The sequence below is a fragment of the Tenrec ecaudatus genome, chromosome 14 (genome assembly GCF_050624435.1).
Source record: "Tenrec ecaudatus isolate mTenEca1 chromosome 14, mTenEca1.hap1, whole genome shotgun sequence".
In the NCBI taxonomy this organism is placed as follows: domain Eukaryota; kingdom Metazoa; phylum Chordata; class Mammalia; order Afrosoricida; family Tenrecidae; genus Tenrec; species Tenrec ecaudatus.
In genome coordinates, this window is record NC_134543.1 from 40,986,407 (window position 1) to 41,001,690 (window position 15,284).

The 15,284-nt window shown below is 45.2% G+C and overlaps 1 protein-coding gene across 4 annotated transcripts in view; it reads right to left on the reverse strand.

The window, feature by feature from the left end:
• Positions 1 to 3,784, reverse strand: part of SYNE2 (spectrin repeat containing nuclear envelope protein 2) — a 284,685-nt gene extending 280,901 nt beyond the window's left edge. For all 4 annotated transcript variants that reach the window (XM_075531883.1, XM_075531885.1, XM_075531884.1 and 1 more), the window contains exon 1: positions 3,606 to 3,784. In XM_075531883.1, the coding sequence (XP_075387998.1) occupies positions 3,606 to 3,684 (79 nt within the window). In that variant the 5' untranslated portion in view covers positions 3,685 to 3,784. The remainder of the gene's footprint in view (positions 1 to 3,605) is intronic.
• Positions 3,785 to 15,284: the final 11,500 nt, after the last annotated feature.

A 15,284-nucleotide genomic window follows, 5' to 3' on the forward strand; every position in this document is an offset into this window, starting at 1 on the left:
TCAAGACCCAGAACATTGTCCCCTGGCTGTAGGACTCTGAGAAAGTATATTGTGGAAGGCAGGTTCTGGGACACCTCTCCATATCGAATTCCTCAGATGATCAAATCTCTTACATAAAAAGGCATCATATTGAAATACACTCCATGCACGTGCTCCCATATACTGTAAGTCATTGCTAGATTAACTGTAAGAATCCCCCAAGGTCAGCAATTCAAACCCACCGGCTACTCCGTGGGAGCAAGCTGAGGCTGTCTGCTTCCACAAAGATTTAGTCTTGAAAACCCACAGAGGGGCTTTGAGTCAGAATCGAGTCGACAGCAGTGGGTTCGATCACTGATAGTACTGAATATATGCACCATGTGAATGCTATGTGAACAGCACACGCTCCTTCGTCTGAGACTAAAGCATTTGCTTTGACCATGGACTTGCTTTGGAGGAGTCTTTTTAAAACCCAAATGTTTTCAATCCACAGTTGGTTGAATTTGTGGATGTGGAATCAGCAGATACAGAACCAACTGTGATTCCATCTTTCTGATCCATGGGTTCCTTCTGTGTACATTGAAGATTAAAACACACACCTCATAATGCAGTTGGGTGGACCAAATGAGAATACATGTAAACGTGAACTCACATGAATCTAGGATACACTAAAATGTGAATTCTAGTGGGGAAGGGATGTTACTAACTTTAATAATTCGACGCCAAGAAAGATCAATCCCTAGAAAAGGTCACCATGTTTGCTCAAGCAGACGGTGGGCAAAACTGAGCGAAGCCCTCCATGAGCGAGAGCAACACCATGGTCACAGCAATGAAGCTAAGTGTGACTTAACTCAAACACAAGTCTGGGATCCCGAAGAGGGCACATGACCAGGCAGCCCTTTGTCCTGTTCTGTTTAAGACTGCCCTACGTTAGAGCCGACACCATGGCAACCACCACCAACCCCATGATATGATGAGATAGGTGTTAAAATAGGTACGATGGGAGAGCAGGGGGGAGTGGGTATCTCAAGCCCAAAGAATGGGGCTCGGGAGGAGGCTGAGTGTGGCTGACTGCGAGATAAATGAGGGATGGGTGAGCTGGACTTCAGCCAATGTGGAGGAGGGGGCAGGGGAGTTGCCGAGGGAGCTGTGAGAGAAAGGGAACAGTGTGAACACAGGCGGGGGAGGGCAGGACTCTGGGAACTATGGGCAGGAGCTGATGGGAGGTTGGGGATGGGGAGGTGGGAAGGGAGGGAGCTGTGAGAGAAAGGGAACAGTGTGAACACAGGCGGGGGAGGGCAGGACTCTGGGAACTATGGGCAGGAGCTGATGGGAGGTTGGGGATGGGGAGGTGGGAAGGGAGGGAGCTGTGAGAGAAAGGGAACAGTGTGAACACAGGTGGGGGAGGGCAGGACTCTGGGAACTATGGGCAGGAGCTGATGGGAGGCTGGGGATGGGGAGGTGGGAAGGAAGGTCGAGAGGAACGTGAGCACCAGCGGGCAGTCCCTGTGCGCCATGCCAAGATGTCTCAGGCTTTATTCCAAATGCAATGGGAAGCCAGGCAAGAGAAATGTCAAAAGGAAAAACAAAAAACTAGAAAATCAAAGCTTTTTGTTTACAAGTCCCTTTCCTATACACTCTGTGGCCAAAAAAAAAGAGGAAGGCCTTCGATGAGCTGGATTGACCCGTGGCTGCACCAATGGGCTCAGGCAAAGGAACAATTGTGCGGATGGCACAGGACCAGGCAGTGTTTCGTTCTGTTGTACATAAGGTCGCTAATGGGTCTAGGCTGGCTCAATGTCACCTAACAACAACAGCAACAACTGCAATCGCTACACCTACTATGTGCTCTTGGACAAGAAAACCATTGAAACAAAGCTTCTAATCATAACAATTAAAACAAACAATAAAACCAGTTGCCATCAACATATGAACAAATGTGCTTGACACAAAGGCTGAATGTATGGCCTGTGATAAGGGCTGTAAGAGCCCCCAATGAAAGTATTTAATAATTATAATAATAGTTGCCATCAAGATGATGCCTCCGCCCGGTGGCACAATGCACGTCGTCGGAGCACTGTGCTACATAGGATTTTCAGGGGCTGGGTTGTTAAATCTGGCACCAGGCCTTCGTCTCAGTCTCTGGGTGACCCAAACGTCCGACTTTTGGCTAGCAACCCAGTACATTAGCAATTTGTACCACGCAGGGACCACAGAATTAATCATATCCATGCAGTGACTTCCTGCTCTGTTCCATACATGACTGTGCATCATAAAAGTACAACTGGAATGAGGGTGTGATGATCCTACAGCTCAGAAGACTGAGGCTCAAGAATAAGTGTCTTGTTAAAGGCCAGGTTCAAAAAATTGGTAAGTAGTAGAACTAGCATTAAATATTAAATTTGCCTACTTATCAATCCAAGGAATCCTGGCCATAGAGAGTCAGCACGTGACAAGTAGTTGAAACCCACCAGCAGCTCTACGGAGGAAAGATAAGGCTTTCTGTTCCCATAGAGAGGCACAGTTTCAAAAACAGTTAGGGGTACTTCTATAGAGTTGCTATGAGTTGAAATCAACTCATGGCAGTGAGAGTGACTTATCCATCCACCATGCACTAACTTAATGATACCTTTTACACATATTATATGCCACAGGAGTGAATGTCACATACCAACAAATGTCAGGGAAAACCAAAACATTGATTTTTAACCCCCACTTAGAAAATTTGATTTCATCAATATCATATGAGAATTATTAAGATTTGTCTACTGAGAATTTAAAAATCTATTACCTAAAGTATTACCTCTCAACTATTTACATGTTCCATTGTGCTATGCCAATCAAACAGTATTTATTTTTATAAGCCTCACACATATAGGTTGACTCTATTGGAATAGCTATTAATTTGCATCGCATAGACTCAAATCAGAGTCAAGAATATATTTAAGTATATTTCTAATGAAAGAGAAATTATTTTAGAGGGAATTAATTCAGGATCATTATAAGGATCCCTATTTTAACTTAAGCCCGTGGTATTTAAGTAAGATTCTAAGAATATTATATAATACCATCCCTAACCCTAAAATTATTCTAAAGCATATTGTTTCATAAATAATATCAAGTACCTCCTATATCTTTATTTCTTTCATATTGGCTAACTTTACACATCTCCAAGATATGCTTTCTCAACACAAATATTGCCAAACTCCCCAGGAAGCGCCAATAAAAATACAGGCAGCCCTATGCCACAGAAAGACTTAGGTACACGGGGCCAATTGATCATCCGTTTCTAATAAGCCTTTATCCACAACAGTGGAGCTCTCAACAAGGTAGAGTAAGAACGCACCTTTAAACAAGGCTCTGTGAAAAGACACAAAGAAAGCAAGCAATGCCAAGCAAATTATGCTTAACTAATTTTTACCGGGAAAACATCACACACACTGGAGCAAAATACTGCCGATAACTAATTTCTTCCAGATGTCCCTATTTTCTAGCAAGAAAGACATTTATTTAGGTACACCGGAAGGTGCTACAATTGGGAAACGACTGCTACCTAAGCAGCCCCGCGAGAAAGGCAGAAATCCACAGAGTCTGATGGGGGCCAGGTCTCCCTGCTCCTTAATTACCTTGCAATGAAAGCTGAAGCTCATCGATGCCCGAGGAAGCCTGGTCCTTTTCGGTGGGAAGCGCGGTCTCAGATGCCATCCTTCAAGCCTGGGGGCATTAGGGCATGCCCATCTCAGTTAACGAAGTGAACTGAAAGGAAAAGCGAGAGATGCCCATCAGTGACTTCGCCAGCTCTGCGTTTCCAGTAAGTGGGCATCTCCAGAAAGCAGCGTCCCAAGCCTGCCGAAGAGGCGCGGCTTCTGGTGCGTGTTTTTGGAGCTCTTGAAGACTAAATGACTGCGCCTTCTTTCAGAATCACAACCAAGATTTTTGCCCTGTGACCCACATTCATGCTATCCGGAGCTGCTGGCCGATCTCCAGCAGAACTAACATCATAGAGCCTACTCGAGCTGTCCACAGGAAGGTTACGCAATTAGATTCGATACCGTCTGGAGAAAGTAAAGATGACAAACCCAGTGCTCAGGCAATTGTGTGAATGTTCCTGTCAGCCTGCGACCCTCGGAGAGTTTCTTTAACCTTCCTGTTGAACTGTTGTCGGTTCGTTGGGTCAGTAAGTGTTGCCATGTACTGGAAACAGTAACTGCTGAGACTGGGGAGCTTGCAAAGAGAAACTAAGGAAGCTGTTATTATCAAAAAGGACTATTTTGTTATGTCAGATGAAATTCCTTCCTCAAGGACTTATTTTACCACCCACTCTTTTCTCTCCCTAATTTCCCGTTGAGTTTTAAGGAATCCTTGCAGTCAGAGGGAATCTCACTTTGCAACTCTTTAAAAGTAACATTGTTTCCTGTATGGAAATGCCACTCTGAGCATGGGAGAGCTGAGAAAGCATTGACTTCACTCATCTTTCTCATCGAAGCAAACCTAACCTCACATATGAAAGCATCAAAGGTATCAGTGAATTAAGTGAACGGACATGTATAACACGAATGCAGACTCTAGATGTTGAGTATTTGCGTAGCCACTGTAAAATCATTTACTTCTGGCCAACAGAAAGGGGGGTGAAGGGCAAGATATGACAAAATAATAATTTATAAATTATCAAGGGCCCATGAGGGAGGGGGGAGTGGGGAGGGAGGGGGGGGAAGAGGACCTGATGCAAAGGGCTTAAGTGGAGAGCAAATGCTTTGAAAATGATGAGGGCAAAGAATGTACAGATGTGCTTTACACAGTTGATGCATGTATGGATTGTGATAAGAGTTGTATGAGCCCCTAATAAAATGTTTAAAAGAAATCATTTACTTTTGCTATATGTTAAAAGACACTTTCAAAGTCAAATGTTAGGAGGGAAAAATAAAAAATAAACAAGCCTGCGGCCTCAGCACATACAATCAGATCAAAGGTCCAACAGACCCCTTTTTTAAAATGCACAGTATAGGAACGAGAAAACGTTAAAACTAAAATAGACTTCAAAACTATTTTAATCTAGTCTTGTTCCCTCTGCTTATCATCCCCAAACTCCCTTTTAATCATGTTCCCCAATGAACCACTGTTGCCAAAGATTTTCCTTACCAAAAAACCCCTAGTTTACTAATAAATGAGTACTTTGTTTTATCCTCTCGCTTAAGATCAATCAGAATTATCCTGCATTAAATGTTCCTATACTGAGCTGCTATGATTTCAACAAAAAGAACAGCGTTAGCTGCTAAGGCGAGCCCGCGGCCTAACCTCATGCCTGAGAACGGTGCCGGTGTTCTCAGCGTCCGCCTGTCCTGAGGAGGCCGCTACCCTGTTGAAGAACCATGGGCTGGAAGAAAACAAGCTGTGGTGGAGAGCAAATGCTTTGAGAATGATGAGGGCCAAGAATGTACAGATGTGCTTTACACAATTGATGTGTGTATGGATTGCGACAAGAGTTGTATGAGCCCCTAATAAAATGTTTAAAAAAATAAAAAGAAGCTATTGATGGGCAAATGTAATGGGTACATAACCATTCAATCATATATATTTATTGGTATAAATAATACTAGAGGGTCAATGGAGTGTTGGAATATGTGCTATAGTTTAAGTAATATTATGGAATTATTATTCTTAATTGTGATCATTATACAGTTGTTATGTCATCCTTATTCTTAGGAAGTACACGCTGAAGTATTTTTTTTAAATCTTTTTATTGGGGCTCATAAGGCTCTTATCACAGTCTGTACATACATCAATTGAGCAAAGCACCCTTATACATTCGTTGCACTCGTCATTCTCATAATTCACCCTCCACTTGGGTTCCTGGAATCAGCTCGGTTTCCCATCCCCCCCTCCCCCTCCCCCTCCCTCCCCGCTCCCCCCCTGGTACCTTGATAGTTTATAAATAATTATTATATCTTATCTTACACTCCCCGGCGTCTCCCCTCACCCGCCTCCCCATTGCCCATCTCCCAGAGAGGAGGTTACACATAGATCTCCGAGATCCGTTCTCCCTTTTTACACCCCCTTCCCTCCTGGTGTCGCCACTCCCACCGCTGGTGTTGAGGGGTTCTTCCATCCTAGATTCCCTGTGTTTCCAGATCCCCACGGCACCTCTGTACATCCTCTGGTATAACCACGTCCACAAGGTAGAATTGGGGTCATGATAATTGGGAGGGGAGGTAGCGTTCAGGAACTAGAGGAAGGTTTTGAGTTTCATTGTTGCTATACTGAACCCTGAGTGGCCCATCTCCTCCACACTACCCCTCTGCAAGGGATGTCCAGCTGTCTACAGATGGGCATTGGGTCCCCATCACGCACTCACCCTCATTCACGGTGATATGATTCTCATCACCACCCCACCTTTGTTGTTTGAGACCTGGTCTCCTCTGCCCTTCACGCTGAAGTATTTAAAGTGTCATGATTTCAACAACTTAATTTCACATATTCAGCCCCCAAGTGTATATTCTTCCATATGCTTGATATATATATATGTATATATTTAAGTTTGTGAAGTACAAAGAAAGATGAATAAGAAAAATATAGTCCTCTTCCCCACAATGGATGTTATCATTTAGTTACCATAATTAGAACTACAATGATATATTGAGAAAATCACTAAAATAAATTTAAATGAATTAAAAAAAAAAGGAAGAAAGAAAACCAGCTTGTGAGGCTGGCGCAGGACCCAGGAGTGCTTCATTCGGCTGCCCACGGGGTCCCTGTGGGTGGGAACGGACCCAGTGGCACCGAACAACACTAACAACGACCCCTTCCCGCACTCAGGGCTCCAAAACTCAAGGTGGAGGCCAAGCACTTTCTCATGTTGACAAACACGGAACTCCAGAAGGAATTCCCTACGAACACTCATGGCTGATTCCACATCAAGGCTACGGAGAACACAAGCAGCACATGTCTATGTAGCATTTATTGTATGTCGAGACTGCTCTCTGCACTTCACAGATGTCATGGCTGTTGTTGCGATGAGGTCTGCTCCATTGCCACGCACAGCAGAACAGAACACCGCCTGGGCGTGGGGCAGCCTCACAAACGTTCTTAGTTTGAGCTCATTGCAGCCGCCACCCTGTCAATCCATCTCGTCCGGGGTCTTCCTCATTTTCGATGCCCCTCTACTTTACCAAGCATGATGTTCTTTTCCAGGGACTGGTTTCTCCTGACAGTGTGTCCAAAGTCTTGCCATCCTGGCTCCTAAGGCGCTCTCTGGCTGTACCTCTTCCAAGGCTGCCCTTTGGGCCATCTGCGGTACTTCCAGGAGTCTTTGCCCGCACCCTAATTCAAATGCATCCTAATGCACTGAGTCAAGAATCAAATGCATTTGGTTCTTAGTCGTCTTCCTTATTCAGTGTCCGACTTTTCACATGCAGATGAGGCAACTGGAAATACCATGGCTTGGATCTCAAAACCAAACAAACCACTACGAGTTGATGATGACTCATAGTGACCTTTTAGGAAAAGACAGAACTGTCCCTTTGAGTGGCCGAGATTGTACATAACTCTTTGGGGGAATAGAAAGCGCCATCACGCTCCCTCACAGCAGCTGGTGGTTTTGAACTGCTGATCTTATGTTTAGCAGCCCAACGTGAAACCACTACAGGTCAGGAACACCTTAGTTCGCAAAGCATCGCCCTTGTGTTTCAACACTTTAAAGAGTTCTTGTGCAGCGGATTTGCCAGTGAAACACAGCAAACCTCCCTGTTTTTGTGAAGAAACAGCACAAACACTTGGGGGCTTCAAAACTTTTGTGGAGGAATGAAATGAAAAGATAACAGAAAATTTCCACACACTTTCTGTAACCCCCTCATACAATACTCATGAGCTAAAAAATGATGCAGATAGAATTTGAATCCAGACAGCCTGTGGTTTGAGAGCTACCTAAGCATGTATTATAGCCTACTGATTCCTTTAGGAGCCTTGGTGGCGTAATGGTTTCATGTTGGGCTGCCAACCACAAGGTCAGCAGTTTGAAACCACTCGCGGCTCCAAGGGTGAGAAACGGGCTTTTTATTCCCACAGAGCATTACAGTCTCAGCAACCAACAGGGGCAGTTCTGCCTTGTCCTAGAGGGTTCCTACGATTCAGTATCAATGCGATGGCAGTGCATTTGGTTTTTGAGTATTTCCTGATTCTTTCATGCATTACTTTGCCCAAGTGGTTTGCTCCCATCTACTAGTGGAGAGGAAAGACAATGCACAACATGAGGGAAGTCGGCCCAGAGTGACCAAGGCAAAGGGAGGCCCTGAGAAGGACGCAAGAATAAAGTACCACGAGGGTAAATGCTTCCATCAGACACAGTCCAGCAACGCAAGCAGTGACTAGCAAACATCTGTGAGTCCACACAGGGTACATGTGTACGCTGAATAGGTGAGGGAGTGCACCTGCACAGAGGGAGGTATGTTGACACAGGTGGGTGGCCAGATGCACAGTGACAACGTGCACAACAGAACTGAACGCTGCCTGGTCCTGGGCCATGCTCACAGTTGTTCCTGTGCCTGAGCCCACTGCTGCACCTCGGTGTGGTGGTGTCTGTCTCAGCAAACATATTTGTGAATGTTGAGTGTCTACACGTGTATATATTATAGAGCAGACAGGGAACACAGTTATAGAAATTAATTCAGAGGAATTAAACCACTGGACCCGAGGCTAAGGATTGTAGCTTTACTCGAGGGCAGCTGGCAACGTAGTTCATAAAGATAATGTTCCACACCCTAGGCTAGTCAGGAGCAGCGGGGCTCTTAAAAGCTTGACAGTGGCCGTCTACACAGCGAGTGTTGGTCTCTTCCCACCTGGAACAAAGGAGGATGGAAAAGAAAAGAAACCGTAAGACAATTAGTCCAAAGGTCCACAAGGACCACAGCCTCCTCTAACCTGAGCCCAGATCTAGATGGTGGGGACCTCTACCAAGCCCTGAGAGATCACAATTCATAGAGGGTTCTGGTGAGAAGGATTGTTTTTTGCTTGTTTTTAAGTAAAACAAAATTCTAAGCCAACAAAAGACCCCAGACTTACAGGAGGAAAGAGACCAGTGGAATTCGGAGATGACTGCCTTAAGGAAACCCTGGAAGCCACATTCCAGCCAAGTCACAGCCTATAAAGCAAACCATGTGGGGAAGTGTGCCTCTCAGAACAATGACAGGAGGCCAGGAGGCTGGCATTTGCCCCCAAAGCAAAGATAAGAGGGCAGGGAGGAAAAGGGAAATGGGACCACAGAAATGGGGAGCCCAGGGGAGGGTACTGAGACACTGCAGAGATTGCAGGCAATGTCCCAGAGCAATCTGTGACTCAACTATCGTTGAAGAACCAACTCACTATATAAACTTTCACCTCACTTTATTTTTTTTTCCTCTCTGCCATCAAGTCAATGTTGACTCACAGTGACCCAACAGGACAGGACAGAAGGGCCCCTGGGGGGTTCCAAGACTAACTCTTTAGGGGAGTCCAAAGCCTGGTCTTTCTCTTGCAAATCACCTAGAATATGGGTCGGCAAACTTTTGAGATGGAAGAGCCAAGCCCGTCCCCTCACAATAATTTAAAAATAATTCAATAGCCATAAATATATATTTACAAACAAATTAAATCACCATTATCGGGATAATATCCTTCAGAACTTTTCCAATTTTACTTCGGAGCCACACACATGTACCGAAAGAGCAGCGCATGTCTCAAGAGCCGCGTTTGAACTCCTGACCTAGAGCACAATAAAATGTTTTCGAAGGAAGGAGGGAGTGACAGTCTACATCCATCCAACAGCTGCACCAGGGAAAGGGCTGGGGAGTCGCTTCCATAAGGACCGTAGGCATGAAAGTTCTAGAGAGGCCAGATCTGCTCTGTAACCCCGAGGTCACCAGGAGAGGGACTGGATGGCAAAGTGCTGGGGCTCGCATTTGTTTGTTACTCAGCAGAATTTCTGTTCTAAACTTGGCCTTCAAGCAATGCAAATCTTCTCAGGATGACAAACGAACAAAATGCTGAGCTGAAAAAGGAGAGAGATTTTATGGAGAGAATACTATGGAGCAAAGGAGACGCCATGACCCCTACTTCAAACTGAAGACAGATGTGACTTCACCCATCCAGGAAATACTTATTACATATGTGCCAAAGATGTACCTATCATAAAGCATCGTTCAACTGCAACAATCTAATTATCAACAGCATTACAAAGAGACCATGAATGTGGTAGAAATGTTTTTGGGAGTTTCCCATTGGCCTTCACTATTCATCAAATACAAAGGAAATAATCAAACTTTCCTTTCTTTGTATAAAAAGTGAAAATAGAACAATGAAGCAAAGGCTGGTAGTGATAAAATGAAGGAATATTTCTGTAGGAAGCTGGAATATGAATCTCACTATTGTAAATTAACTCAAACTAGTAAAAAATAAAATATCATACAAAATGATTTTTTTAACACTTAGATCTTAAAAATAAATGTCTGAAGGTTTCTGTTTTTACTAACAGACAGGTCAGTAAATTCTTATTTCCTGGAGGATTTCCTGCAACTTGTAAAAACTGCTCATCAAAGCGCAGGGAGGAAATGGGGTAAGTGATGCCACACAGAACAGACTGCAGCAAGTGAGGTGAAACACAACGGTATGGCGCCTGGATGAGAAAACAGATCATCTGGCTCTGTCAACCTTCACCCAATTGATAATAATAAGTTTTTCAAAAGGAGAACCCAAAGCCAAACTTTGACGACAAAATTACAGTTCTTGGAAGTGCTAAGACGATTGACCCAAATATTGTTCTGCTTCAACCACCAAAACACACTAGAGGTCACGAGAACCTGGTGAAGACATTTTCCCCTTCATTTTTCTTCAAACGGAAACAACTCTCAAATGGGTCAAAAGGGGCATCAATGATGAGACGGTGCATTTTCACCTCACGCCGCCTACCGTAATCCACTCTACAGTGCTCTGTCTGATAACAAGAATCTCCACATCTGTCAGCTGAGATCAGAGCACATCCACCGAAGGCTTAAGCCATGTGTGTACCCTGCAAATGGATTTGGGTTTCCACTGCCACTCACTGGTTGAAGGTATCTTTAAGGATGCCATTTGTACACACCAATTGTTCCTGGAAGAACTGGAGGTGGCCGCTGACATCTACAGAGAGGCATGTACTTGCCCCATGCTCCTGTGAATTTCCCTGGAGCGGGCCATCACTTCATGGTGACCGCACAGACAACCAATGACATGCTGCCCACGAGCAGGTGCAGATCAGGCCGTTGTGATTCATAGAATTTTCACTGGCTGATTTTTGGAAGTAGATCACCAGAACTTTCTTCCTACTCTGTCTTAGTCTGGAAGCTCTACTGAAACCTGTTTAGCATCATAGCGACATGCACGTCTCCGCTGACAGACAGGTGAAGGTGGCCGCTGTGGACGGGGTGTGCTTGTCAGGGTGGAATGCAAGGAGGCAAGAATTCAACCACTGAAGGATGAAAATAAACCAAACTCACTGCCTTCAAGTCAATTCCAACTCATAGAGACTCTGCAGAACAGCCCCTATGGATTTCCAAGGCTGTAACCCTTTACGGAAATAGAAAAGCCCCACCTGTCTCCCTCGGTGCAGCTGCTGGCTTTGAACCACTGACCTTGAGGTAAGCAGCCCAACACGAAACCCACTATCCCCCTAGGGCTCCCCAGGAAAGGTCCAAAATAGGACCTGTGAAAAACTGGAACAGAGTAGAAAAGGACAGTTTTGTGGAGTTTCACAGGACTTTGAATTAAGAAGCCAGCAACCCAGGGACAAGGGAACAACATGGGATCCAAATTGGTGGTGAGGGGGGAGTGGCAGGCCTGGTAGGGAATGATCAAGGGTAAGGTAACGTAAAGAAGAGGTATAGCTGTAACGCAGGTGGGGACGGAGCATGACAGTGGGACAAGAGGAAAGTCAAAGGAAATAGAGGAAAGAGCTAGGAGGCAAAGGGCATTTACAAAGGTCTAGACAAAGACATGTACATGCATATATATATATATGAGGATGGGGAAATAGATCTATGTGCCTATATTTATAGGTTTAGTATTAAGGAGGCAGGAGGACCTGGGGCCTCTACTCAAGAACTCCCTCAATGCATGAATACTTTCTTCTATTAAATTGGCACTCTATGATGCTCACCCTCCCGACACAACTGCTGAAGCCAAAATGGGTGAATAAGTAAATGTGGTGAAGAAAGCTGATGGTGCCCGGCTATCAAAAGAGATAGCGTCTGGGGTCTTAAGGGCTTGAAGATAAACAAGCGGCCATCTAGCTCAGAAGCAACAAAGTCCACATGGAAGAACACATCAGCCTGTGTGATCACGTGGTTCCGAAGGGATCAGTTATCAGGCATCAAAGAACAAAAAATCATATCATTGGATGCACACCTCCACGATACGATCGTTGAAGACAAACGGGTGCATAAGTAAATGTGACGAAGAAAGCTGATGGTACCCGGCTATCAAAAGATATAGCGTCTGGGGTCTTAAAGGCTTGAAGGTGAACAAGCGGCCATCTAGTTCAGAAGCAACAAAGCCCACATGGAAGAAGCACACCAGCCTGTGCGATCACGAGGTGCCAAATGGATCAGGTATAAGGCATCATCAGAACAAAAAAAAAATCTTACCATAGTGAATGAAGGGGGAAGTGCAGAGTGGAGACCCAAAGCCCATTTGTCAGCCACTGGAGATCCCCTCACAGAGGAGTCTAGAGGAGGAGATGAGTCAGTCAGGGTGTGACGTAGCACCGATGAAGAATACAGCGTTCCTCCATTTCCTAAATGCTTCTTCGCACACCCCCACTACCATGATCCGAATTCTACTTTGCAAGTCTGGATAGAGTAGAGGTTGTACACTGGTGCAGATAGGAGCTGGAGGCACAGGGAATCCAGGGTGGATGATACCGTCAGGACCAGGGGTGTGAGGGGCGATACTGGGAGAGTAGAGGGTGAGTGGGTTGGAAAGGGGGAACCGAGTACAAGGATCTCATGTGACCTCCTCCCTGGGGGACAGACAACAGAAAAAAGGGTGAAGGGAGATGCCAGATAGGGCAAGATGTGACAAAATAATAATTTATAAATTATCAAGGGCTCATGAGGAAGGGGGGAGCGGGGAGGGAGGGGAAAAAAGAGGACTCGATGTAAAGGGCTTAAGTAGAGAGCAAATGCTTTGAAAATGATGAGGGCAAAGAATGTACAGATGTGCTTTATACAATTGATGTATGTATATGTATGGATTGGGATAAGAGTTGTATGAGTCCCTAATAAGATGTTAAAAAAGAGTGAATGAAGGGTGTGGGCAAGCATTAGGCTGAGCCATGGGGAACTCTACCAGCTAAACTCCCCAAGGGCTACTCCTTCACTTGAATGTGGTGGCTCCCTGTGGGGAGCGGAGGGGGGCTCTCCCACCTGCGCTCCACAGCTTCATGGTCCTTTTCACAAGAGAACTAATTCCAGGATTCATACTAAAATAAGTGAGACTGTACTTCAAAGTGAATCGTGGATCACCATCAGGCAGATAATCAAAAGCTACAGAAAGAATTAATACAGTAGCATTAAAGATTTTACAATGAGGTAGAATAAGGTCGATTAGTGGGTAACCCATTAGGCTGCTAAATGCAAGGTCATTGGTTCAGAACCAGCAGAGGCATTCTACTCCCGTGGAGCTACAGTCTCAGAAACCCACAAGGACAAGTCTACCCTGTCCTATCGGGTCACTGCTGTGAGACAGAATCGACTCAATGGCACGATGTTTGGGTTTGTTGTTGGTGTTCTTCGTTGTGTTTAAAAAGTCACTTCTTAATGGCACCCACTCTTTTGAAAGGACCGTGGTTTGCTCAGGCAGCACAGCTTAATGTGTCTCCGGTATCTCTTAAAATCCCAGAACGCCAGTGAATTTCCCTTTTACAATGAAATCTGGGCATTGATTTTGGGTGGTGGTGATTCCACCTTAAAGGTGAGATGACAAAATAAATGACCTCAGGTGCGTGGGCCACAGGGCGACTTTTGTTTTCTTTTTGGTCATCTTCATTCTAAGTTTCCAAAGGACGAAGGCATACTTCTGCTACAACAAGAACAATGCTCTTGCTTTCATTTTAATCAAATGGCAGTGAAACTGACCCATCGAGTCAGGGGGCAGGCCTTCAATCCGCGTGCTGTGCAGCCTATATCTCGATAGCCGTACAGTGGTGCCAAACAAGCTCTCTTCACAGAAGTGAAACAGTAGAAAAATTCTTTGTGCTTGTCAGAAATATCCAGAAAATATTCCTAAAAATCCTCTAGGCCCCTTTGTTTTCTCAATATTAGAGAATTAGCTACCAAGCCCTGCCTAATCACTATGTCTACAGAGAGAAGGAGTCTATTTTATCATCAAAGCTTGGCCAAAAGGTTTACCACATCAGGGTTAATTTCACTCAAATATTTCTTGACCCCTCCTACTGCAGTCAGATGGACTCAGATGCACAGTGACCCTACAGAATAGACTAGAACTGTTCTATAAGGTCTACAAGAATGTAGATCTTTCTAGAAGCAGGCTGCCTCATCTTTCCCCAGCAGAATGGCTGGACGGGTGTCCAAACTCCTGACCTTTCTGCTGATAGTCCAGTGCTTAACCAGTGTCACCAGGCTCCGTCTCCTTCAGATGTTCATGTCAGCACTTCCCCTGAGGGACCCCTTCAGTGTTTCTCCTTCAGGGACACCGCATTCCTTTAATACCCACCTAGAAAAATCCAAGGCCGTCCCCTTTGCCACAGAGCTGGGTGCTGTTCCTGGCAACTGAGTTTTTCACTCTGATCTGTTTACAAACTCAAAGGAGAGAGTGGGTGACTCATTTCCAGTGATTTTCTTTAGTTGTGTGTTGGTTTTGTTTTGTTTTTTAATGTTCCTTTAGAGCCCTTTCCTGGTTCTATTATTTTTTATTCTTTAGTCAAGGAGACCCAGTAGCCCTGCCGGTTAGGCACTGAGTTGTTACCCACCAGCCCTTCCCAGGGAGAAATTCACTGCCATCAGGTTGACTCCAGCCACAGCCCGCCCACAGGGCTGGGTAGAACTGGCTCTGCAGGCGTCCCAGACGGAACCTCTCTGTCCAGGAGGACAAAGTGCCGTCATTCTTCTCCCAAGGAGAAAGACGTAGCTAACAGCTTCCATAAAGGTCAACAGCCTCGGAAACCCTGGGGGGCGGTAGGGGGGGGGGTTCTACTCTGCCCTGTAGTTAGGGTGTCTCTATGAAGTAGAATTGGCTTGGTGGGTTTGGGGCTTCGTTAACTGATGGAACTGGAGCCAAGTCCC